The 24,841-nt window shown below is 39.1% G+C and overlaps 1 protein-coding gene across 4 annotated transcripts in view; it reads right to left on the bottom strand.

The window, feature by feature from the left end:
• The window catches only part of ADAMTS9 (ADAM metallopeptidase with thrombospondin type 1 motif 9), a 196,666-nt gene that overhangs the window by 142,564 nt on the left and 29,261 nt on the right, over positions 1–24,841 (bottom strand). For 3 of the 4 annotated variants that reach the window (XM_060202966.1, XM_060202965.1, XM_007520619.2), the window contains exons 4-11: positions 22,408–22,691; positions 19,423–19,506; positions 19,212–19,327; positions 18,064–18,104; positions 17,847–17,952; positions 8,348–8,494; positions 6,533–6,674; positions 5,218–5,322 (exon numbers count right to left, since the gene is read on the bottom strand). In XM_060202966.1, coding sequence (XP_060058949.1) covers positions 5,218–5,322; positions 6,533–6,674; positions 8,348–8,494; positions 17,847–17,952; positions 18,064–18,104; positions 19,212–19,327; positions 19,423–19,506; positions 22,408–22,691 — 1,025 coding nt within the window. The remainder of the gene's footprint in view (positions 1–5,217; positions 5,323–6,532; positions 6,675–8,347; positions 8,495–17,846; positions 17,953–18,063; positions 18,105–19,211; positions 19,328–19,422; positions 19,507–22,407; positions 22,692–24,841) is intronic. The other variant, XM_060202964.1, reaches the window with a different exon arrangement.

Genomic DNA, 24,841 nt, shown 5'->3' with positions numbered 1-24,841 from the left:
TATTAGGATCCTGAATCTTTGATGATTCTGTTGCATTGCCATAATATCTCCATAACCTGTTTAGTTAAAACCTAGCATTTTTTTGTACCTGAAAAACAGTTTACTTATACTACTATCATTGAGTCTAACCTGAATAAAGTTCCTAATTAATATGCAATGGGTATTATAGTTGATCTCCAAATTTAGCTCTTAGAACTCAATGCCAAAAGCACATTTCATAAATTCTACAAAATTAGGAAAATTCCTATGCTTTTCTATTTATCTAATTAATTAGGTCTGCAAATCAAATATTATTTGTTGATATATGACCATTGACAGGTCTTCAAAGGAAAGGATGAATCTTAGAAGAATAGGGAGAGTGACTAAGGTGACAGGGGCTGAGGGCTGTTTGGAAAATATCTTTCAAAGTAAACTATCTTGCCAAATTCCATAAACTGTAATTAGATGCTGGAATAGCTATTAAATCATAACAAAGCATTAACTAGTAGGTAGAGCCTTACTAAAATATAGTCATACTTTTCTAAAAATGTCAGAAAACATTTACATATACTTTACATAAATTCATCTTTTTTATTTTGCCTCTAGGGAATCCACTGCTCCTAAAGGCCATCCTTCCCATTTCTGTTGCCCTTGTGCCCTTGTTGTTATTGTTGTTGGATAGGACAGAGAGAAATAAAGAGAGGAGGGGAAGACAGAGAGGGGGAGAGAAAGACAGACACCTGCAGACCTGCTTCATTGCTTCTGAAGCAACCCGCCTGCAGGTGGGGAGTTGGGGGCTTGAATTGGGATCCTTAAGCCAGTCCTTGTGCTTCAAGCCATGTGTGCTTAACCTGCTGTGCTACAGCCCGGCCCCCAAATTCATCTTTTTTAAGGCATTGGAAGATGGGTGGTCTTGGAGATTAATTTTACCACAAGAAGGGTTAATACAGAAGAGTTGAGGGTGGGTGGAAGAAATAGCATAATGGTTATGCAAAAGACTTTCATGCCTGAGGCTCTGAAGCTTCAGGTTCAATGCCCCATACCACCAGAAAATGGAGCTGAGCAGTGAGTGCTCTGGTAAAATAATAATAAAATAAAATACAGAGTTTCAAGTCAGGCTGGGGAGACAGTATAATGGTTATGCAAATACTTTTCATGCCTGAGGCTCTGAAGTCTCAGGTTCAACCTCCAGCAACACCATCAGCCAGAGCTGATGGTGTTTTCCTTCCTTCTTTCCCTCCCTCCCTTTCTTCCTTCTTTGTCTTAGTTTTTCTCATTAAATAAAATAAAATTAAATTAAATTAAATTCTTTAACCCTGTGGGAGTATGGCCCCAAGGTTGTGGGATGGGAAGGGATGGGATACGGAGTTCTGGTGGTAGGAATTGTGTGGAGTTGTACCCCTCTTATCCTATGGTTTTGTCAATGTTTCCTTTTTATAAATAAAAAAATAATAAAAAAAATTTAAATAAAGTACGGGTGGTTGGGTGGCGGTGTATGGTGAAGCAGGTCTGCAGATGTCTGTCTTTCTCTACCTTGCTCTATCCCCCTGTCTCCTCTCAATTTCTTTCTGTCCTAACAACAAAAAAAGGGGGGGTCCTGACAGTGGTACACAGGGTTAAGCGCACACAGTATGAAGTGAAAGAACCAGTATAAGGATCCCAGTATAAGGTTTGAGCCCCTGGCTCTCCACCTGCAGGGTGGTGGCTTTACAAGTGGTAAAGCAGGGCTGCAGGTGTCTAGGTGTCTATCCTTCTCTCCCCCTCTCTACCTTTCCCTCTCCTCTCAATTCTTCTCTGTCCAAAAAAAAAATTTTTTAAATGGCCATGGGGCAGTGGATTTGTAATGCAGGCATGGAGCCCCCGAGAAAAGCCTGGAGGTGGGAAGAGAGAGAAAGAGAGAGAGAGAGAAAATGGCCAGCAGAGAAAAAATGGTGGATTCATAGTGCCAGCACCGAGCCCCAGCAATAACCCTGAAAGCTATAAAAAAATAAAGTATTACAAAAATATTTTTAAAGAGTTTCAAGTCTAAGACACAGGATTAAAATAAAAATGTTAATGGTCTTAACAAAGGATTAGAGAAACTAAAGATATGGGTAAGGAGTCATTCATCAAAATAACATTGCGTCAGCAATACTAGGAAGATTTGGAGTTCAGAGAACAGAGCAAATTGAAAGGAAAGAAATAACTCAACAGTAAAGGAAATCTGAATTTTCCAGAGAAAAGGAATATGGCTGTAATGCCAAATTGATTAAAGCAAAACAAAGTGAAAAAGCACAAAGGATTTCTACACTGATATACCCACAATCTTCAGTATTTGCAAAATGCATAAATACTCTTAAGGGGAACAAACGCTCCTGCCCTCACACCTGTAATAAAAGCTGTTAGACTTGGTTACTTTCCTTGGAACATATATAAAAATGTTCTGATCATTTTTTCTGTATAGCTGCTTCTCTGAAACGATTCTGAACCTGACCTTTGGAATGTCTTGAAAACTCTGGCTCTTGCTAAACACGAGCATATAGAGGAAAAGTCTTTTGAAAGACTTCCCAAGTTATCCCCATCCTTCAAGAAGAGGATCCTATATATATCTCTCTTATCTTCTGCTTCTGTTGCCAAAACATAAGATTAAAAAAAGATTTCAACCTTCTAAGTTATTTTGTGTTTCTGGGATTAACAGGATACCATACCACCTCATGGAGTTTAGTAACCCCTTCATGACTCATTTGAAATGTAATTCATTTAGTTCTTTGTTGGAATCTTTCCAATAGTAACATGCATCAGAAGTAGGCATAGAGAATGGGTGCATTCCAAGTTGCAGATGCTACCAATGATGCCAATCTGACTTCCTGGGCAGACAACCTCACCAACAACATACCCTGGAACCCTACATCTCTAGAACCCTGCCCCACTAGGGAAAGACAGAGACAGGCTGGAGGTATGGACCCACCTGCTAATGCCCATAATCAGCAGAGAAGCAATGACAGAGACCAGACCTTCCACCTTCTGCACCCCATAAAGAATTTTGGTCCATGCTCCCAAATAGGGTTAAAGAATAGGGAAGCTTCCAATGAAGGAAATGGCATACGAAACTCTGCTGGTGGAAATTGTATGGAACTGTACCTCTCTTATCCAACAATCTTGTCAATAATTATTAAGTCAATAAAAATAAAAGAAAATATATGCATCTACTGGATATGGATCACAATACAGTATTACTGAATTTGCTATGATTACAAACATTCAACTTACCATGTCAACCTGAAAACCATATTCCCACTTATACTATGATCTTCTGGCTATCAGCCCTTCAAGTTAACTATTAATTTAAGAAATCTCACTCTCTAAACAATAAGATAGCCTTTTTTAAGCTAAGTGAAAGGTCCAGAAGCTTTTATGCCTTGTCTGTATACAGCTTTGGGTTTTTCTTGCTCTGTAGATGGAATCTTAAGTATGTGTGATTTTGATAAAATCCAGGATGTCTTTTTCAATCAGATAGAGAGGGAGACAGAAAAAGATATGCACACACACATACACACACACACACACACACACACAAAATGGGGATGGGGCTGTTACTATAGTAGCAGTGACTCCTCCATTCCCATAGCACCACCTACTCAACATGTGTGTCCTACCAGGTGAGCTGTCTGTCTCACCAACCCTATATATACTTCTTGCTAAACTTCTTGGAGGAGATCAAAGTCTTTATTTATTTTATTTTATTTATTACTGGATAGAGACAGAGATAAATTGAGAGGGGACAGAGAGAGAGAAACAGAGACACCTGCAGCCCTGCTTCACCACCTGTCAAACTTTCCTCTGCAGGTGGAGACCAGGGGCTTGAACCCAGGTCACTGCACACTGTAATATGTGCGCTTAACCAGGTGTACCACTGCCTGGTCCTGGAAGTCAAATTGTTAACTGTTGAGGTACTATCTATTAAGAAGTGAGGACATAGGCTGACTTAGTCACCATGTAGCCAACTGTTTTTGTTACAATTTTTATTTGTACGCCAAATTTAATGTTTTTAAATACTTCTCATAGCTTCAAGCAGACAAAACTTTACAAAATCTCTGAGAAAAGAATGACACAACCATCGGTACTCTTTTCTGACCACTGTAAACTGAAGCAGCTCAGTGAGCTGTAGTTTCAACCATTCCAGTAGACCCTACAGCCCCTTCAGACAAAACTAAGAAGCAGCCTGAGGGGTTGCACAGTGGTTAGAGCTTTGGACTTAAAAGCATGAGGTCCCAAGTCACATATGCCAGAGTGGTGCTCTGATTCTCCTATTTTAGTAATTAAAAAGGAATAAAGCTAAGGAGATTTGGGTGAGAAAGGGTTGGAGTGCTGGGGGACCAAATCTGAATTACCTTGAGTCACACTGTTCAGTCCCCTATATAAAAGAAGTTAGGGGGTCGGGCGGTAGCGCAGTGTGTTAAGCTCAGGTGGTGCAAAGTGCAAGGACCAGCATAAGGATCCCAGTTCGAGCCCCCACTCCCCACCTGCCAGGGAGTTGCTTCACAAGGGGTGAAGCGGGTCTGCAGGTGTCTATCTTTCTCTCCCCCTCTCTGTCTTCCCCATCTCTCTCCATTTCTCTCTGTCCTATCCAACAATGATGACATCAATAACAACAACAATAACTACAACAAGGGCAACAAAAGGGAATAAATAAATTTTTATATAAAAAAAGAAGTTAGGGGAGGGACAAAGTGTTTTGTTTTACCAGAGCACTGCTCAAATCTGGTTTATGGTGGTGCTAGGGACTGAAGCTGGGTCATGTGGTGCCTCAAGCATGAAAGACTATTTGCATAACCATTATGCTAATACTGCAGCCTAACAGTTACAGTCTATCACCTCTTAGGACCCATTCCAGAGAAACAGTCTGGGTACAACTGATTCTACAAGTAAATAGAGGGCAAGTGAGATAATAAAATAATTACACTGAGTAAAGGAGACATTGGGGGAAAAAGAGATAAGGAAAGAAAAATATATGTAAGGTTGACAGAAGTTCAAAGGCTATCTTAAAAATGCAGCAAGTGACAGCTAGGTCTCCTATATGTATACTTCAATGCAAGTCTTCATAATTTTCAATAGTAAAATCAAGCCTCTTCACACTAGTACTATGTATACTACAACACACTGTCTTAACTTACGTTCTAAATAGTGCTTACTGAGCTTACAGCCAAATTCTCACCCATCTCTATCTCTTATGCAAAGGCCAGGTCAGAGGATACTTGCCTTTCCAGGTTCACACTCGGTTCCATCTGCCCAAGGTGTGTGCTGAGTCCTGCAGCCTTTGTGTGTTCCATCCATATTGTTGCACCAGAGTCGTCTACACTGCATCTGTTCAAGTCAGTGGAAAGATAGTCCAGAGCCAATGTGCTTAGTAAACAAGGTAAGGATTGTGTTCAACTAACATCTTATCAGTGGAGTAGAGTAAGTTAGAAAGGGACTGTTTTATCATATAATAAATGAAAAAAAAAATCAGGAAGTATACAGAACAACCAATGGGGCACATTCCTATGCCCAGGAAGATGGAGGGCTTGAAGTGGTGTGAAGAGGGCATCAGAAACACAATCATATGCTGAGCAAAACCTCCAACTCCGCAGATGAGGAAACCAAGGCTCATGAGACTAAGGAGCATGCTTACTACCATACACAAGTTGTGATGTCTGAAATTCACTTTATGAAGGCTATGACTGTACTGATTTCTAGTCCTGAGTTATGTTGTGGTCAGCTTTGATTCAAGTTTAGGCTTGGCTTGAGAGGAAAAGCATATATATTTTTTCCACTAGTCCATATCACAGCATGATACTGTGATGATTTATTGCTGGGGCTTTGAAGGATTGTCAGAGAACAGGAAGGACAAAGTATAGTGAAGCAGCTTGGGCAACAAATATATCCACTATACGACTAGAAAAAACTTCACAGGCACTTATGAAGGCCCTATTCACTTCTTTTGGCTCAAGTCTCTTACCTTAATCCTCAAAGATGACTCAAGCTCCAACTACTAATGAACATTGTTGCTGTTTACTTCCATCCCTGATACTAGCATTATCATTAAGTCACTGGACCATTCTCAACTTTTCCAGGAACTATTATCTTAGAGTGAAAAACCTGTTTAATGCTAGAAATAAAAGGAAGACGGGGGTGGGGTAGGGATAGTGGTAGCACAGTGGGTGAAGCGCACATGGCGCAAAGCCAAGGACCAGCATAAGGATCCCAGTTCAAATCCCCGGCTGCAGTGGGGGTGGCTTCACAAGCAGTGAAGTAGGACTGCAGGTGTCTATCTTTCTCTCCCCCACTCTGTCTCCCCTCCTCTCTCAATTTCTCTCTGTCCTATCCAACAACGACAGCAACAAAACAATAATAATAACAACAATAAACAAGGGCAACAAAAGAGAAAAAAATAGCCTCTAAGAGCAGTGGATTCATAGTGCAGGCACCAAGCCCCAGCAATAACCCTGGAGGCAAAAAAAAAAAAAAACAGGTAATAAAAAAAAAGAAGACCATTATTTATTTATGAATGTGAAAACAGTCCCTGAATACTTACCATATATGGGCACACCTGAGAACCTGGTCCAAAAATCAATTCACATTGTTTATTCACACTATAAAGGACTCCTGGCAGTTGGGAAGGGAAGTAGTAGGGTCTGTGTTCAGGTTCATTAAGCAAACATTCACCATAACCAGTGCTATGGAAAAAGCAGAAAAGCACAAATGGTGAGAGCAATAGATGAGAAGTGACTATCAAAGTCTCCAGACAAACAAAAGAAGAGTATCTTAAACCTTAATTGATAGGTTCTCTTTATATTTGTTTTATTCTTTTAATACAAGGTTAAGATCTAGAAGCTAAAATTCTAATTTTTGGCTTATAGTTGTTTATGAACAATTGACTATGCATACAAAAATAGTCAATGGGAAACAAGCATCTGTCTTTGTTAAAATTGGGGGCAGTTTTCTTTTTGCCTCCAGGGTTATCGCTGGGGTTTGGTGCCCACAATACAAATCCACTGGTCTTAGCAGCCTTTTTCTCCCATTTTATTGGACAGGACAGAGAGAAAATGAGAGGGGAGTGGAAGAGAGGGAACAAAAAAGATAAGACACCTGAAGACCTGCTTCACCACTTGTGAAGCAACCCCCTGCAGGTGAGGTGTGTCGGGAGGCCTTGAACCAGGATCCTTGAATGGGTGCACTTAACCCGGGTGTGCCACTGCCCAAACCCTAGGACAGTTTTCTATTTATTATTTTTAACATATTTTCTCATAGACTAAGGATCAAGACTTAGGGGTCAAGATGGTGTGTTTTTCATCCAACACAGAGTCTTGCACATAGAAACAAAGATTTACTAAACGTAGGATAGGTGAATGAGTCACTGACTATAGTCACTGACTATAGTCACTGACTATAGTCACTGACTATAGTCACTTACTATAGCAAGAAACACCTCAGACTATACGGGTAAAAAGACAGAAAAATAGCCAGAACCCAACAGATCTCTCTGACTTTTCTGGAAACATCTCTTCTGGGAAACTAACACCCACTGAGAGTCCTGATCAATAAAGCCCACTCTTGCCTGTGGTTCTAGAAATCTACAACCAAAGAACTTGATACAATCACTTAACTTGTCACATATGTGTGAGAGAAGAACAATAAATCTGTGAGACAGGGATATTGTCTACTGCAATTGGATCTTTGAGCAGCCTGTCAAGAAGCTTGAAAAACAAAATAAGAAAAGGGGAAAAAAGAAAAGGAAAGAAGGAGCCAGATAGTTTGATTCAATGGGGACTGTTGCAATTTTCATCCACCCACATCACCTCCCTTGGGATCACTTCACTGTTCTACGCCTTTCTAAGCAAGATTTATGAAGTTAGAAGAATACAAATACTTCTGGACTTTAACACCAAATTGCACTCCAACAACTAAAGAAATTTCATGGTGCCTTCCCCCCCACCAATAATTAAGCAACATTTACCTATTCCTTTAAAAATCCCAACCATATGGTCTGGGAGGTGACACAGTGCATAAAGCATTGGATTCTCAACCATGAGGTCCTGAGTTCAATCTCTGACAGCACATGTACCAGAGAAATGGTTCTTTCTCTCTCTCTTATCTTTCTCATGAATAAATAAATAAATTTTTTAAAAAACCCATGCAGTTCTTTAGCTCAATCTATAATCTTCTAAAACTCTAACTAGGATATGAATTGCCCACATATCAGAAAGGTTTATTCTTCCCCTCTCCTCTGAAAAAAATGCCAGGAAAAATAACAGCTCAAAAGGACCACTACAGTTTCTTCCCCACAGTTAGTTCACTACATGGAGGCCGAATACCAGAAATCTGTGCTAACAGAATCTTCAAATCTTACTCTAAAAAATCAGTGATGTATTTTCGACTGCACTTGGACCACATCCAGGGATTGGTATAGAAGTTCAATGTTGGAGCCATGACATGCTGGGTACTCTTTACTCCTTCTTCTTTGCATTTATTGCTGTCATCATGAGGCATGTTAAACCTGAGGCCAGGGAGACAATGGCAAGAATGTCAGTAAATACCAAGTACTTCAAGAATGCACCTGTATAAGAGAAAGTAATTAACTAACTACTGCTTTTTGGGTAGAAACATGAATTGTAGTGAGAAGAATAAAACTTACTAGATGACTAAAGACAGAGTGTAGAATAAAACGTAATTCTTACTCAGTTGATTGCAAAGTCTCTTTAGGGCAGGAGTGAGGAACAGTCAGCTGGAGGATCACATATGGTCTGTAAAATCATATGATCTGGTGGCACACAGCAATATTAAGTGCTAATTTTTAAATGAACAATATCATATGGCTCCTATGAGAAATTATAAATATTCAAGTGGCCCTTAGCAGAAAAAGGTTCCTCATTCCTGCTTTAAGGTATATATGAAAAGATATGAACGGGTCATTATTTTGTTACATCCAATGGAACTTTCGAAATCACAGAAGCTCTGAACATACTCTATTGAGTGCTAGAAACACTAGAAGTTAGAATTCCTAATAAACTGGTTAGGGTTTACAGTCAGGAATTTAGCATGTTGTGATAATGTCAAGATAAATAGTCAAATGTCAAAACCTGAAGCCAAATACTTTCTAGTAAGTAGATCACTATGGGACTTGGCACTTTCTTTTTAGGACATGTTGGCAAGTGATATAACCAACCAGGCAGGCACATCATTGCAAAGGTGTGCACAGTTCTCATGCCCAGCAAAAGCCACTAGGAAGAACTGCAATCATGGAGCCCAGAGGCATGCCAATTCAACTGCCTTAACTCAAGAGATGGCAAATAGTTTCATGCTTCATACCAATGCCAACTGATTGGTGCTGGCTTCCTTAAAAGTTGTGTACAAAAGGCTTCTTAAACTAATCCAGATTTTGCCCTAGAGAATGCTGTGATGGAGTGCCAGTGTCGTTGTGTGCCAAGGAGGGAACCCAGAAACATTAGCATATATTTGACATTCTTGGCTTAACCAGAAAGAACCAGGGGTCTGAAGTGACAGAAGACATTTCTTAATCCAGAAACATCAGTTCTACCAGACACGTGTTTCTTTCTCAGCTCAGGTGACATTATCCAGTGAGTACATATTCAGAGGGGCCATTCAATTTGGGTGACTGACCCTAATCACAAACCTGATATGTATAATAGTACTTGAAGAGGAGTTTTCTCCACTGGTTTATCTTGATATGTGGAAATAAGTGAGACAGATGGGTAAGGTCTATTTCATATGAAGAAAAAGTGGGGTCCAGTCAGTGGTGCATCCAGTTAAACACACATAGTACGAAGCACAAGGATCCAAGTTTGAGCCCCCCATTCCCAATCTGCAAGGGGGCCCACTTCACAAGTCAAGAAGCAGGTGTCTATCTTTCTCGCTACCTCTCTGTCTTCCCTTCCGCTCTCAATTTCTCTCTGTCCTATCAAACAAAATGGAAAAAAAAAAATGGCTTCCAAGTTCAGATGGATTTGTAGTGCTGGCACAGAGTCCTAGCAATAACCCAAAGAGAGAGAGAGAGAGGAGAAAAAGTGGATAGAAAACTTTAAATTCTACTGCATTTTTAAAAATATATCTGGTTTTCTTTTTATTTTTAATCTTTATTTATTTGATAGAGACAGACAGAAATTGAGAGGAAGGGGAAACAGAGTGAGGAGACAGCTTTCCCCTGAAAGCTTCCCCCCTGCAGGTGGGGACCAGGGGCTCAAACCCGGGTCCTTGTGCGCTGTAACATGTGCACTCAACCAGGTGCGTCACCACTCGGCCCTTGGTTTTCTTTTCTTTAAAACACCTGAGCCTGAAATCAGCGAGATGGCATAGTGGCAAAATTCAGGATCTGCAAAGGCTTGAGTTTGACCTCTGACCCTATATATGACAGAATGATCATCTAACTTTTATTCACTCGCTCACACTAATTCTTTCACTCATTAATAAAGATATATTAAAAGAGACAAACAAACAAAAAAAAGCAAGAAAACTTAGGTCTTAGGGCTGAGTAGGTAGCTCAATGCCCTGCTTATCTGAGGCCCAGGATTCCCATCTTGGACACCAAAATAGCAAAGCAAAACTTGGAGTCCCATAATGATTGCCAAATGAAATAATTTCCAGGTGGGAATTACAAGATTGAAAAGCTCAACTAGGAAGCCGGGCAGTAGGGCAGCAGGTTAAATGCACGTAGCACAAAGTGCCAAGGACCAGCATGAGGGTTTCAGTTCGAGCCCCCAACTCCCCACCTGCAGGGGAGTCGCTTCACAGGCCATGAAGCAGGTTTTCAGGTGTCTCTTTCTCTCCCCCCTCTATCTTCCCCTCCTCTCTCCATTTTTTCTCTGTCCTATCCAACAACAATGACCTCAATAATAACTACAACATAAAGCAACAATGACAACAAAAGGGAATAAATAAATAAATATAAAAAAATATTTTAAAAAGTTCAACTTGTCTTGGTTGAACTTTATAGTGTTTCTTAATGCTTTAGAGTCTGTTCTCTTAAAAGAATTTCCCATTTCTAGTTTCCAACATAACAGCTACATCAACAAAGCCAACAGAAGCAAAGCCTTCAAATCCTCATTGTTTCTCTATGGTATAAAGGAGCTATTACTCATTTCTCACTTGACAAAATCCAGTTTATAAACATCATGCGAATAGAAAATTTATCTTAATTCAAATACCAGACATATCTGTTCATGGTAGGGGTCAAATAATAACTATTTAATAAAGCATAATAAATGGCAATAATTATGGCTTTTTAAGGCATCCTCAAGTTACCAGTCAGTATGTTAACTAAATTAGATACCTTATTTCATATAACTACCTGTTTGATTCAATAAATACTACTATTAGCAAAACATTCAAATTTTCCTGAAAGGAAAGGCAGTCACAGAGAGATTTGATTACACGATTAAGTTTGCACTTTGACTGAGGTGGGTGGGCTGGGATTGAAATTCACTTCATAGTGATTCCTAAACCTCAGTATTTAAATATATCCAAACTACATTTCTTCCCTGTTAGAAACACTACATATGATTCAGAAAAACTGAGCAAAGATTTTTGCACCGTTTCACAAAAGAAACTCAACTATAGTCCAAGCTTAGATTCTGTGAAACTGGCAGAGAAAGTAGGAGCTGTTCTTTCTTTCTTTCTTTTTCTTTCTTTCTTTCTTTCTCTCCTTCTTTCTTTCTTTCTTTCCTTCTTTCTCTCTTTCTTTCTTTCCTTCTTTCTTTCTTTCTTTATTTCCCCTTTTGTTGCACTTGTTGTCTTTTTATTGTTGTTGTCGTTTTTGATGTCATCGTTGTTGGATAGGACAGAGAGAAATGGAGAGAGGAGAGGAAGACAGAGAGGAGGAGAGAAAGACAGACACCTGCAGACCTGCTTCACTACCTGTGAAGCGACTCCCCTGCAGGTGGGGAGCCAGGGGCTTGAACCGGGATCCTTATGCCAGTCCTTGCGCTTTGCACCACGTGCACTTAACTCAATGCATTACTGCCCAACTCCCAGGAGCTGTTTTTGAGACATCCAAGGATTCTAAGCAAACACAAGATCAATCAACTGCTTTCATTCTCCAATAGTTGTTGCATTTTTGCACTACTGTAAAGATATAGCTATAACAATTTCATATTTAAATTTTTTAAAAAATTATTTATCTCTTTATATTTATTTATTCCCTTTTGTTGGCCTTGTTGTTTTATTGTTGTAGTTTTATTGTTGATATTGATATCGTCATCGTTGGATAGGACAGAAAGAAATGGAAAGAGGAGGGGAGACAGAGAAGAGAGAAAGATAGACAACGACAGACCTTTTACTGTTCATTAGAAAGCACACATTACGGGGAGTCGGGCTGTAGTACAGCAGGCTAAGCGCAGGTGGCGCAAAGCACAAGGACCTGCATAAGGATCCCGTTTCGAACCCCGGCTCCCCACCTGCGGGGGAGTCGTTTCACAGGTGGTGAAGCAGGTCTGCAGGAGTCTATCTTTCTCTCCTCCTCTCTGTCTTCCCCTCCTCTCTCCATTTCTCTCTGTCCTATCCAACAATGACAACAACAATAATAACTACAACAATAAAACAACAAGGGCAACAAAAGGGAATAAATAAATAAAATAAATATAAAAAAATTAAAAAAAAAAGAAAGCACACATTAGGAAACAAGAAAAAGCACAAATAAATAGCCTGATTGCACAACTTAAAGACCTAGAAGAAGAAGAAGAACAAAGGAACCCTAAAGCAACCAGAAGGACAGAAATAACTAAAGTTAGAGCAGAAATAAACAACACTGAGAATAAGAAAACCATACAAAAGATCAACGAAAGTAAATGTTGGTTCTTCGAAAGAGTGAACAAAATCGACAAACCTTTAGCCAGACTCACAAAACAAAGAAGGGAGAAGACCCAGATAAATCGGATAGTGAATGAAAGAGGAGATATCACAAGAGACCACAGAAATTCAACATATCATGAGAGGCTTCTATGAACAACTATATGCTACCAAGCTAGAGAACCTGGAAGAAATGGACGATTTCCTAGGTACCTACCAACTTCCAAAACTAAGTAAAGAGGAAGTAGGTAACATGAACAGGCCCATCACAGCTAATGAAATTGAAACAGTTATCAAAAATCTTCCCAAAAATAAAAGTCCTGGACCAGATGGTTTTACAAATGAATTCTACAAAACCTTCAAAGAACTAATACCTCTACTTTTAAAAGTCTTCCAGAAGATTGAAAACACTGGAATACTCCCTGCCAGCTTCTATGAAACTAACATCACTCTGATACCGAAAGCAGACAGGGACACAACCAAAAAAGAAAACTACAGACCAATATCTCTGATGAACATAAATGTGAAAATATTGAACAAAATTCTAGCCAACCGGATACAGCAGTATATTAAAAAGATTGTTCATCATGACCAAGTGGGGGTTATCCCAGGCATGCAAGGTTGGTTTAATATACGTAAATCAATCAATGTGATCCACCACATCAACAAAAGCAAGACCAAAAACCACATGGTGGTCATATCAATAGATGCAGAGGAAGCCTTTGACAAAATACAACACCCCTTTATGATCAAAACACTACAAAAAATGGGAATAGATGGAAAATTCCTGAAGATAGTGGAGTCTATATATAGCAAACCTATAGCCAACATCATACTCAATGGTGAAAAACTGGAAGCATTTCCACTCAGATCAGGTACTAGACAGGGATGCCCACTATCACTATTACTATTCAACATAGTGTTGGAAGTTCTTGACATAGCAATCAGGCAGGAGCAAGGAATTCAAGGGATACACATTGGAAGAGAAGAAGTCAAACTCTCCCTATTTGCAGACGATATGATGGTATACAGAAAAACCTAAGGAATCCAGCAAGAAGCTTTGGGAAATCATCAGGAAATACAGTAAGGTGTCAGGCTACAAAATTAACATTCAAAAGTCAGTGGCATTCCTCTATGCAAACACTAAGCTAGAAGATTGAAATCCAGAAATCAATACCTTTTACTATAGCAACAAAAACAATAAAATATCTAGGAGTAAACCTAACCAAAGAAGTGAAAGACTTGTATACTGAAAATTATGAATCACTACTCAAGGATATTGAAAAAGACACAAAGAAGTGGAAAGATATTCCATGTTCATGGGTTGGAAGAATTAACATCATCAAAATGAATATACTCTCAGAAGGCTAGAAATGGACCTACCCTATGATCCTGCAATTCCTCTCCTGGGGATGTATCCTAAGGAACCCAACCTATCCATCCAAAAAGATCTGTGTACACATATGTTCTTGGCAGCATAATTTGTAATAGCTAAAACCTGGAAGCAACCCAGGTGTCCAACAACAGATGAGTGGCTGAGCAAGTTGTGGTATATATATATAATGGAATACTACTCAGCTGTAATAAATGGTGACTTCACCATTTTCAGCCGATCTTGGATGGACCTTGAAAAAATCATGTTGAGTGAAATAAGTCAGAAACAGAAGGATGAATATGGGATGATCTCACTCTCAGGTCGAAGTTGAAAAACAAGATCAGAAAAGAAAACACAAGTAGAACCTGAAATGGAATTGGCATATCGCACCAAAGTAAAAGACTCTAGGGTGGGTGGGTGGGGAAAATACAGGTCCAAGAAGGATTCAGAGGACCTAGTGGGGGTTGTATTGTTATATGGGAAACTGGGGAATGTTATGCATGTACAAACCATTGTATTTACTGTTGAATGTAAAACATTAATTCCCCAATAAAAAAATAGGAAAAAAAAGAAAGTTTGTAAAGTACTACAGTATTTATTTTTTAGATTTTCTTTTTAATTTTGTATATATTTATTTATCTTTGGATAGAGAGACAAATTATGAGGGTAGCAGGAGGGAGAGAGGTAAAGAGAGAGAGTGAGAGAGAGAGTAAGAGAGAGAGAGATGCCTGCAGACTTGCTTTATCACTTGTGAAGCTTTCTCCTTGCAGATAGGAACTAGGGGCTTGAACCTGGGTCCCTGTGCACTGTAATGTGTGTGCTTAACCAGGCGCACCACCACCTGGCGCTCCAGTATTTATGTATGTATTTATTTACTTATGCCTCCAGGGTTATTACTGGGGCTCAGGGCCTGCACTACGAATCCACTGCTTCTGGAGGGTACTGTTTCCCATTTTGTTGCCCTTGTTGTTGTCGTTATTGTTGCCATTGATGTTGTTGTTGGATAAGACAGAGAGAAATTGGGGAAGGAGGGGAAGACAGAGAGGGGGAGAGAAAGACAGACACCTGCTGATCTGCTTCACTGTCTGTGAAGTGATCCCCTGCAGGTAGGGAGCCGGGGTCTTGAACTGGGATCCTTGAGCCAATCCTTGCACTTTGCGCCATGTGCGCTTAACCCGCTGCGCTACCACCCGACCCCCTATTTTTTTTAGTTTCTTTTTTTATTTATTTTATTTTATTTATTTATTCCCTTTTGTTGCCCTTGTTGTTTTATTGTTGTAGTTATTATTGTTGTTGTTGCCGCTGTTGGATAGGACAGAGAGAAATGGAGAGAGGAGGGGAAGACAGAGAGGAGGACAGAAAGATAGACACCTGCAGACCTGCTTCACCGCCTGTGAAGGGACTCCCCTGCAGGTGGGGAGCCGGGGTTCGAACCGGGATCCTTATGCCGGTCCTTGTGCTTTGCGCCACCTGCGCTTAACCGGCTGCGCTACAGCCCGACTCCCCCGACCCCCTATTTTTAAAGATAGGATTGATTAACTCCACAAAATAAACCCCCCAAAAACTCAGACCTCATTATTCATTAGTAGGCTAGGAAAACAGTTTTGTTTTAACAACAACTCAGATCATCCACTAATTAACTAATTATTTCCTATTTTCTTTCTGAAGCTTTGAGAAAAGCTACAAGTTTTATATATAAATTCACTCTATTTTTATTCCATAAAGCTATACCTCCCACTTAAAGTCAAAGGGTCTTACTAGACTGTCTATGAAACAAATAAACAAAAGTAGCTGAAAGGTTACATTAAAATAATTTGGTAGGCAGGGTGGGTAGAGAGATAGCACACTGGGTTGGATGCCTGAGGAACGACCATGAGGGAAGCTCAGGTTCCATCTCTAGCACGGCATGAGAGGTACTATAGCAATGAAGGGAGCTTCACTGCTTTGATGCCTCTCTCTTTCTGTCTCTATCTGATCGAAAAAATGGCCCAGAGCTGTGAAATTGCACACAGATGAGGGTCTGGATCCACCAAAAATCAGTTTGAGAAAACTGAGTTAAACAAAACCAAGCAGTGTGCTTCCTAAGTATAGACCTTGTCAAAGCCTTCACTTTATACCATCAATTTTGCAACACCCAGCAAGACTAGACGAGTGAAATTTTCTTTTTCATCACAACTAAAAGTTACATTTTTTCATGGACCATTCTCTTGGAATTATTGTTATATCCTATGGGAAATAAGAGTGGTGGGATCAGTACTTTTCAAACTGAATACCTATAAAGGCTTGAATTTCACAAAAGGATTTTCAGAAACCAAAGGTTACACAGAAGCTGAGTAAGCGGGATCCTGTTTCACTACAACTGCTTAATTAAAAGTTATGCCCCTTTCATTCTCCAAATTTTAGGTGTCTTAACAATATTTTCTTTGAAAAAGAAAAGGAGTTATATTCTTAAAATATATTTTAAAGTCAAGCATTTTGTACTTAACAGATTTTGGGATACTTCTACACACGTCTGGCTTGATGTCTAATACTGCACATGAAACTATTCACAAATTATTTTCTGAATGATTAAACTTGTTATCTACATGATGCCAACAAGAAATAAGGTAATATCTGACATAAAGACTGATAAACAACAACACTGGTAGAATATTTTGAGACTTCTTTTTTTCTTTGCGTCCCGGGTTATTGTCAGGGCTCGGTGCCTTGCACCATGAATCCACTGCTCCTGGAGACCATTTTTCCCCCTTTTGTTGCCCTTGTTGTCGTATCATTGTTGTGGTTATTATTGTTGTTGTTGTTGTTGCTGCTGTCATTGGATAGGACAGAGAGAAATCGAAAAAGGAAGGGAAGACAGAGAAGGGGAGAGAAAGATAGACACCTGCAGACTTGCTTCACTGCCTGTGAAGCGACTCCCCTGCAGGTGGGGAGCCAGGGGCTCAAACCAGGATCCTTATGCTGGTCCTTGCACTTTGCACCATGTAGGCTTAACCCGCTACGCTACTGCTCAGCTCCCATATTTTGAGACTTCTAAAAATACATTGTGTAATAATTTAATCATTTTGGAAGGAAATGTTAATTATACATCAGAATTTCTAGTCAATTTACATTGTTGTGTACCACTTTCTGCCCATGTTCTATTACTAAAGAACAAAAATGAGACTTCTAATTCATAATGAACAGACACTAGGCAACCATAACTAGGAGTTTATTTCTTCTCTGTACCTTTGTTCATTCTCTTCCCTGAGAGAGGGATATCTGCTCTCAAGTCTAAATGAATAGTGTTGTATAACCAGCTAGAATCAGGAATGATCTGGAAAAGTGGATATCTCGTAGTCGTAGGCAATGTTTGAGGGGTAATCACTGAGAAAGATGTTAAGTCAGGAAAGTTGTCCCAAGGAATAAGGGACACCTCCAATTTCCAGTGAGAAAGGAGAATTATTAGAACATGGACAGAAAACCTGAACAGTTAAACCAAAGATGCAGGTGACCTGTGACTAAAGATGGTAATATTCACATTTCTGAAATCAATCATTTCTAACAGTTCTTCAGTCCTGCAAACTATACTATGATTAGAAAAGTGTCTTACACTCTTGAGAACAGTCCAGTTAACAAGAAAAAAACAAGCTGAAGGTTACTCTGAATTAAATGACAATATGGAAAGGATACATACACGTGGCCCAGCTCATGGGCTATTGTGAAAGCTGTACTCAAACCACTGTCTTCACTAATGGAACAGCTTCTGTAGGGATCACAAATGGTTCCAAGTTCAGCAAGACCTAATACAAGAAAAACAAAGGGGATACTTTATAAAGCAACTGAAGTTTGGAATAAAAATATTCAGTGAACTTTTGTTTTGGAGTTACAGAAGACAAAGAAAGTCAACTTACCTAAGGTGTCACATTTGTCATGAGCTCTGCAGATATCCTGTCTGAAAGCAAAGCAGACTTTAGGGCCTTGACACCAAAGAGGAAATGTCAATACAATTCAACACTTGAGAGTCTTCTGGGCAACACCCAGACCAGCACAAGACCAACACAACAGCACCCACTTCAGGAAGGAGGGGCTTTCAAAAAGCAAACTAACAGACCATGAGTGAGCAACTCAACAAAATTTGGGAATCCATTTTAAGGAGTAAAGCTACACAGAGAGGTGTGTCAGAAAGCAAGCAAAAACCTGGCCATCTGGAGCTTTTCATCATACCTTGGAGTGATGCTAGTTTTTCAATGACTATTCCTCAGAATGCCTTTCTGACCAAATGCTTTTCCTTTTAGCTTTTTTTTTTTTTTTGTAATTTTATTTATCTTCCCTTTTGTTGCCCTTGTTGTCTTTTTTTTTTTTTATTGTTGTTGTAGTTGATGTCGTCGTTGTTGGATAGGACAGAGAGAAATGGAGAGAGGAGGGGAAGACAGAGAGGAGGAGAGAAAGACAGACACCTGCAGATCTGCTTCACCGCCTGTGAAGCGATCCTTTTAGCTCTTTTAAGAGCAAGTGCCTGTGGCCAAAAGTATCAAAGGCAGCATAACCAGGCCAATATACATCTAATGCTCCACAAATTGTATTTAATACTTTTGTGATAGCTCATCATTCACAAACTGGGAAATTTCACTTTAAAAAAAAAATTCGTATTTCTGACTTGTTACAAAATCATAAAAGTTGGCAACCTTATCCTACATGGTCACAACCAGCTCAGCCTAAAGAGAAATCAACCCATTTACATGTTGAATATATATATCTGGGGTGCCCATCACACTGACTAGCAACTGAACACCTATTGATAAGTGGTCTTCAACTAGGACTGGCTTTGCCCTCTTCACACAGGGGACATTTGGCTGTATCCAGAGACATCATAGCTTGTCACAACAAAGAGGAGGAGGTATCCCCAGGATGCTACTGAACTGATCCTCTGATGGATACAGCAGCCCTGCCTCCCACTCTGCCTTCCCCCATCCCAAAGAAAGAGGCAGAGAAATATGTGGCCTCATCCCATCAAGATGAGCAGAAGTAATGAGATTTGAGGAATAAGAAATCCATATACCTAGTTACTAGAACAGCAGTGTCATGCTGGATTCCACCTGGATAGTTCTTCGAGTGCTGCCACTGGCAAAAATTTCTTAAAGTTGTCTGGGCATTGAAAGATATAGAAGGTCCTTCCTAAGTACAAAATAAGAATTAAGGTTGGTCTACTATACTGGTACTACTGAGACATGCCGTTTCAGATTCTGATAGAAGGAAGAAAAAAAATTTACCTGTTCATTATGAATCACAACTAAGTTCACAATAACAATATTAATTAAATTTCCAATACTTGGTTCTTTATAGATAGAGGCTACCTGCAACCGAGATAAATTTTTCAAAGTTAATGGTAAACTCTGTGTAAGGAATAAGCAAATCATTTCTTATGTTGAGTTCCCTTCTTTTTATGTTTCATGCAACACTTGCACTTTATAGTTTTTTATTTTTATTTAACATTTGCTAAACAAGATTTAAAAAGCACAGATGTAAAAAAAAAAACATAGATGGCAGTTTTATATAATCATTCAAACTAGTTTAAAACTCAAGCTGTCTTCTCTAGCAATTTCATTGTGACACAGCAGTGATCTGTGCAAATCACTGGATATTACTTTTTTTCTCCAGGTTTTTGATTCCTGATGTCCAGGACCATCATTTTTATAGGAAGACATTCAGATCACAATTTTGACAATGTTGTTGATTCTTCACACTTACCACCCCATAGTGTTCTCCACAGTCTCCTAACCTGGAATGAGTTTTTTTTTTTTCCTTAGTTATGACTATCTTAGTTAATTACAGGGCTTAACATTCATTGAATGCTTACTGTAAACTAAGACATAGCTGAAGGGGAGTTAAGCACACATAGCGCAAAGCGCAAGGACCAGTGTAAAGATCTGGGTTTGAGTCCCCGGGTGGGGCTCCCCACCTGCAGGGGTGTCACTTCATAGGCAGTGAAGCAGATCTTCAGGTGTCTTTCTTTCCCCCTCTGTCTTCCTGTTCTCTCTCGATTTCTCTCTGTCCTATCCAACCACAGTGACAGCAATAACAACAATAATAACAACAACAGTGATAAGGGCAACAAAAGGGAAAAAATAGCTTCCAGGAGCAGTGGATTCATAGTGCAGGCACCGAGCCCCAAAGATAACCCTGGTGGCAAAAAAAAAAATAAAATAAAATACATAGCTGAAAATTGCATATGCATTAGTATCCATAGCAAAACTCTGGCCCAGATACTATAATCTCTGCTGAACAAATGAGGAGATCTATAAACTCAGAGAAATTATGCAACTTGTTGAAACTATAAAGTAGTGAGAAGCAAAATCAGAACTCTAAGTAGATCAAGTGAACCAAAATCCATGCTAACAACTAGAATTCTTATGAAAAGTCTGAACTGATAGGGCAGAAATGGGAATTGAGTCTGCAATAATTTCTGCCTAGGTTTCTTTACCCTTTTTTTTTCCCTCTCCTTAGAAGAGATTTTTAGAGAATTAGATTACTGTTCAAAAAAAAAAAAAGAATCAAATTAGTGTAAGGAATGTTATTCAGAGACTTCAAATAAATGCAGGTAAGATTTTGCTATGGAACAAAATCTCTGATATAAAAACAACAACAACAACAAAAAACGCTGGTATGTAAGACCATATATGAAAATGTTCCATGTCTGCTCTTATGAAATTGTGTGTACATATATATCTGCTTAAGAGATGGCAACATTGTGCTGCCCATTTGTAGTAGCAGCCAGTAGCACTAGCACTTTGACTATTCTTCGGCTGACTTGGTAGGTAGTGTGTGAGCCTTGTCATGTGTATGGCCCAGGCTGGCTCAAGCCTCAGTCCCACATGGGAGTGCTACTAAGAACAACAGGGATAGTCCTGGTACTGTGGTTTCTTCTCTTTCTCCCTATCTGAATGAAAAAGTGGCAGGGGACAGGGGAAATCAAACATTTGCATGGCCTTGGCTCATCAGAAAGAAAGAGAGAGAGAGAGAGAGAGAAAGAGAGAAAGAGAGAGAAAGGAAGAAAGAAAGAAAGAAAGAAAGAAAGAAAGAAAGAAAGAAAGAAAGAAAGAAAGGAAGGAAGGAAGGAAGGAAGGAAGGAAGGAAGGAAGGAAGGAAGGGGAAAATTGCTAGTCTGAACTGGCTTTTGACGCGTGGCATTAAAAAAAAAAAAAATGAATGGCAAGATAGTTCACATAGAAGGTCACTTGCTTTGGGGTGGGTAAGAGTCAGGTTCAAGACCAGCCCCCACTACACTGAAGGAAGCTTCAGCGCTATGGTGTCTTTCTCTATTTCTGTCTTTCTAAAGTCAACTTGAAGCAGTGAAACCCTAGTGAACACAATATAAATCAATAAAGTAAAATGTCTCATTAATGACTTCTGAAACAATATTTGGGTATAAAGTACAACATTAATATCTATTTATATGGAACAATTAGAAAACTTTAAATTGTATGTGTATGACTTGCATTCTATTTTAGCTAGAAACAGAAGTCTTTAACAATGATTGTTTCTGGAAAGTAGCCTGGAATTCAAGGTACTGGATGCCTATTTCTCCTCCACAGTCTTGGGTTGTGTTTTGTTTTTTAAATAATGCTTTCTCAATTCAAAGTTAGAGTGGCAAAACAGACTGAAGCATTCCAAGGCCTCACCCCAGGGCTATTTCATTAGAATCCTGGGGCTGGGGACAGAGGCAAGCAGCTGCACTTGAAAGAGTTCTGAGGGTGACTCTCTTTTACAACTGGCATCCAGTCTTATTGGAGACCCACACCTGGCCGTGCAAGTTTATATGTCAGACAAAGAGAATTCAGACAAAGAGGTTAAATTTGGCGAACTGAACAAGCTAAAGGTCACAGGCAATCTCTAAGCCACTTACTAGCTTTACATGAGTGTGACAAGTGACCTAACTCCTCTGAGACTCAGGGGTTTTTTTTCCCCTGTATATAATGGGGATGATAATCCTGCCTAACAGAGCTACCAGAAGGATTAGAAATGATGTCTTTTAAATAAGAAGCCAATTATCTCACACAGAATAAACACTCAATATTGATAACCATTACTGTCATTATGAAAAGGCAACCAATGAGTAATCCTATGTTCTCTTCAGTCACTTGCCTGAATCACTGTAATGCCATCCCTGAATGATTCTCCACAGCACTGGGTGGGAACCTATTCCCCACTGGCACATTTAAGGATCTCATAAATCACCTTCTTTGGAATGTACTTACAATTGACATTAAAGTTAAAATATAGTGTTCAAGGTTTGCTCCATGGTATAAAAACATTTTGTTGTCTGCCACCACCATCACTTCTACAAACCGTGGATAGGATAAAAAACGTTTTGCTCTTCTGTGGGCCCTTTTTCCCCTCATGCTGTCAGTCTCATTTGTATAGTCAGAAAGTGCCTTTGTCGTTAAGCTGCTCTTTAATACAGACACATCATCAGCCAGGCTACTTCTTCCTCCCCACTTTCTTGTTTTCCTCTTGTCTTTGCTGGGATTACTGCTGTGTTCTGTAACAAATCAGAGGACATGTATTATATATTTCAAGCCACATCTAATTCATATTAAGCACTGAACTAGACATATCTTAAAATGATGCTTCTGTAGACAAATTATGCACAAAATTAAGTTGTACAGACAGGACTCTAGGTAAAACTCTGTATGTCAAATGACTAGAGCTTTGAAATTAGCTTTTCAGGAAGCTTTAATCATTGCCCATTAAGATATTAGAAAATCAGGTCTGAGTTTGAAGAAAACATTGAATTTAATTTTTTTCCATTTGGTACAAATGTCTTACTAAGACTTAAACACTTCCTGTTCATTATTCTTTGCCATAGACACAACAAGGACCAATTAAACAGCTACAGAGTTCTAGAGAATGAAAACTGAGATATTTTATATGTTCTACCTTTGACATTAAAAAAATACAATGTAAAGAAATCTGAGAGATGGACAGGCTAGTGGACATTACAAAGGGACTACAGAAAATGATCAACAAGGAGGATATTTTTCTATTACTATATTTACTCACTGTAGTGTGTGCAATATAGGAATTGAATCACTGCTATTCAATACCTCTGAATTTTTAATTAATTTATTTCAAGGTTCAATTAAGGAGATAGTATGAACTCAGAATATTTGCATAGGTAGTTTGGACCTTAGTATATATAATGCCGGATTAACTCAGCTTATTTCTAACTCTTGCCTAGACTTATGGACACTACACAATCTTGCCAATCAAAGTCTGGTCCCTGGACCAGCAGCACCAGCGACTCCTAGAAGCCTCTTGGAAGTGCAGACTCTCTGGAACCACTACAGATCTGAGGAATTACTATGTAAATGTCAAATTCTCTAAGTAGTTTATATCCAATAGTTAAAGTGTTGAGATGTCCTAGTCTTGAATTTGGGTTACAGCTTTGGTTACAGCTGGTGAAAATACTAAATTTCAAATCACTAACCACACAATTTGCAGAGTAAGTTTGTAAGCCTGTCAAATATGAGAATTTAATAAGTTGTCATGCTTATCAGCTCATAAACATACTTTAAAGCTCTAATGTCACTATTAGCTTGTAGAATAAAACAGGTAACATAGTTGTAGAACCATGAACTATATTGACTTCAGACAAAGATTCGAGTTTATTAAACTTTTGATAATAAAAATTAAATTGCAAGCACTTTTATATTTGAAGGTTTCAAATATTTGACCATTACAGCCAACTGATAAAAACAGTCAACTTAAATCATAATGTGTACTGTGCCCAAGTATTTTTTACAAACTGTCAAACAAATTGTATGTGGTCTTTCTACAGAAGATATGACTAGTTCAAACCCTGGTACACAGTAGGGAGTCAACATGAGATTCTTCTTCTAATCTCTTTTTCAAGTATATTCATTTATTTATAACACTGTTTTCTAACATGACAGGGGTATGAATAGTCTATCATTCTATTTCTAAATCATCCAAAGATTATAGAACACTATTCAAGCACATATTATGTGCCAGGCAAGTTTGAAAGAGATTGAGTAACTTCCAGTGTTATAAAGCAGGAAACAGTGGTATACAAGGACTGTGGGATGGATTTAATCAGTATCCTAAACAGGGTTCTATTAAGCAAAAGTTCTGAAAAACTGAGAATTGAAAGGGGATTATGATTTTGTTGACCATTTCCAAATAAAATCTGAATGGGAAAATGACAGTGTCTGGTGTGTGTTTTCACTAAGACTAGTACTAGTTTTTCACAACAGATGTGAAAGTCATGTTTAAAATCAGTGTTCCTCTCCCTCAACCTCTCCCTCTCTCCTCTCTTCTCCCCTTGCCCTCTCTCTCTCTTTGCCTCCAATTTCTGAGGTTTTGTCCCCCACATTACAATTCCACCGCTCCTGGTAGCCTTTTTTTTTTTTTATTTGATAGGGCAGAAATCAGAGGGAGAAAGAAAGCTAGACACCTGCAGACTTATTTCACTGCTAGTGAAGCATCCCCACTGCATGTGGAGAGCAGGGGTTCAACCCAGATCCTTGCATGAATCCTTGCACATAATACTATGTGTGCTTAACTAGGTGCACCATGGCCTGTACCCCAAAATCTATTTCTTAATACATTAAAAGTATGTCACTTATTTTGGGAAAAAAATGTCCTTGCTTAGAGTTCTCAGCAAATATT

The sequence above is a fragment of the Erinaceus europaeus genome, chromosome 12 (genome assembly GCF_950295315.1).
Source record: "Erinaceus europaeus chromosome 12, mEriEur2.1, whole genome shotgun sequence".
Classification (NCBI taxonomy): domain Eukaryota; kingdom Metazoa; phylum Chordata; class Mammalia; order Eulipotyphla; family Erinaceidae; genus Erinaceus; species Erinaceus europaeus.
This window is presented reverse-complemented; position numbering and strand designations above follow the sequence as displayed.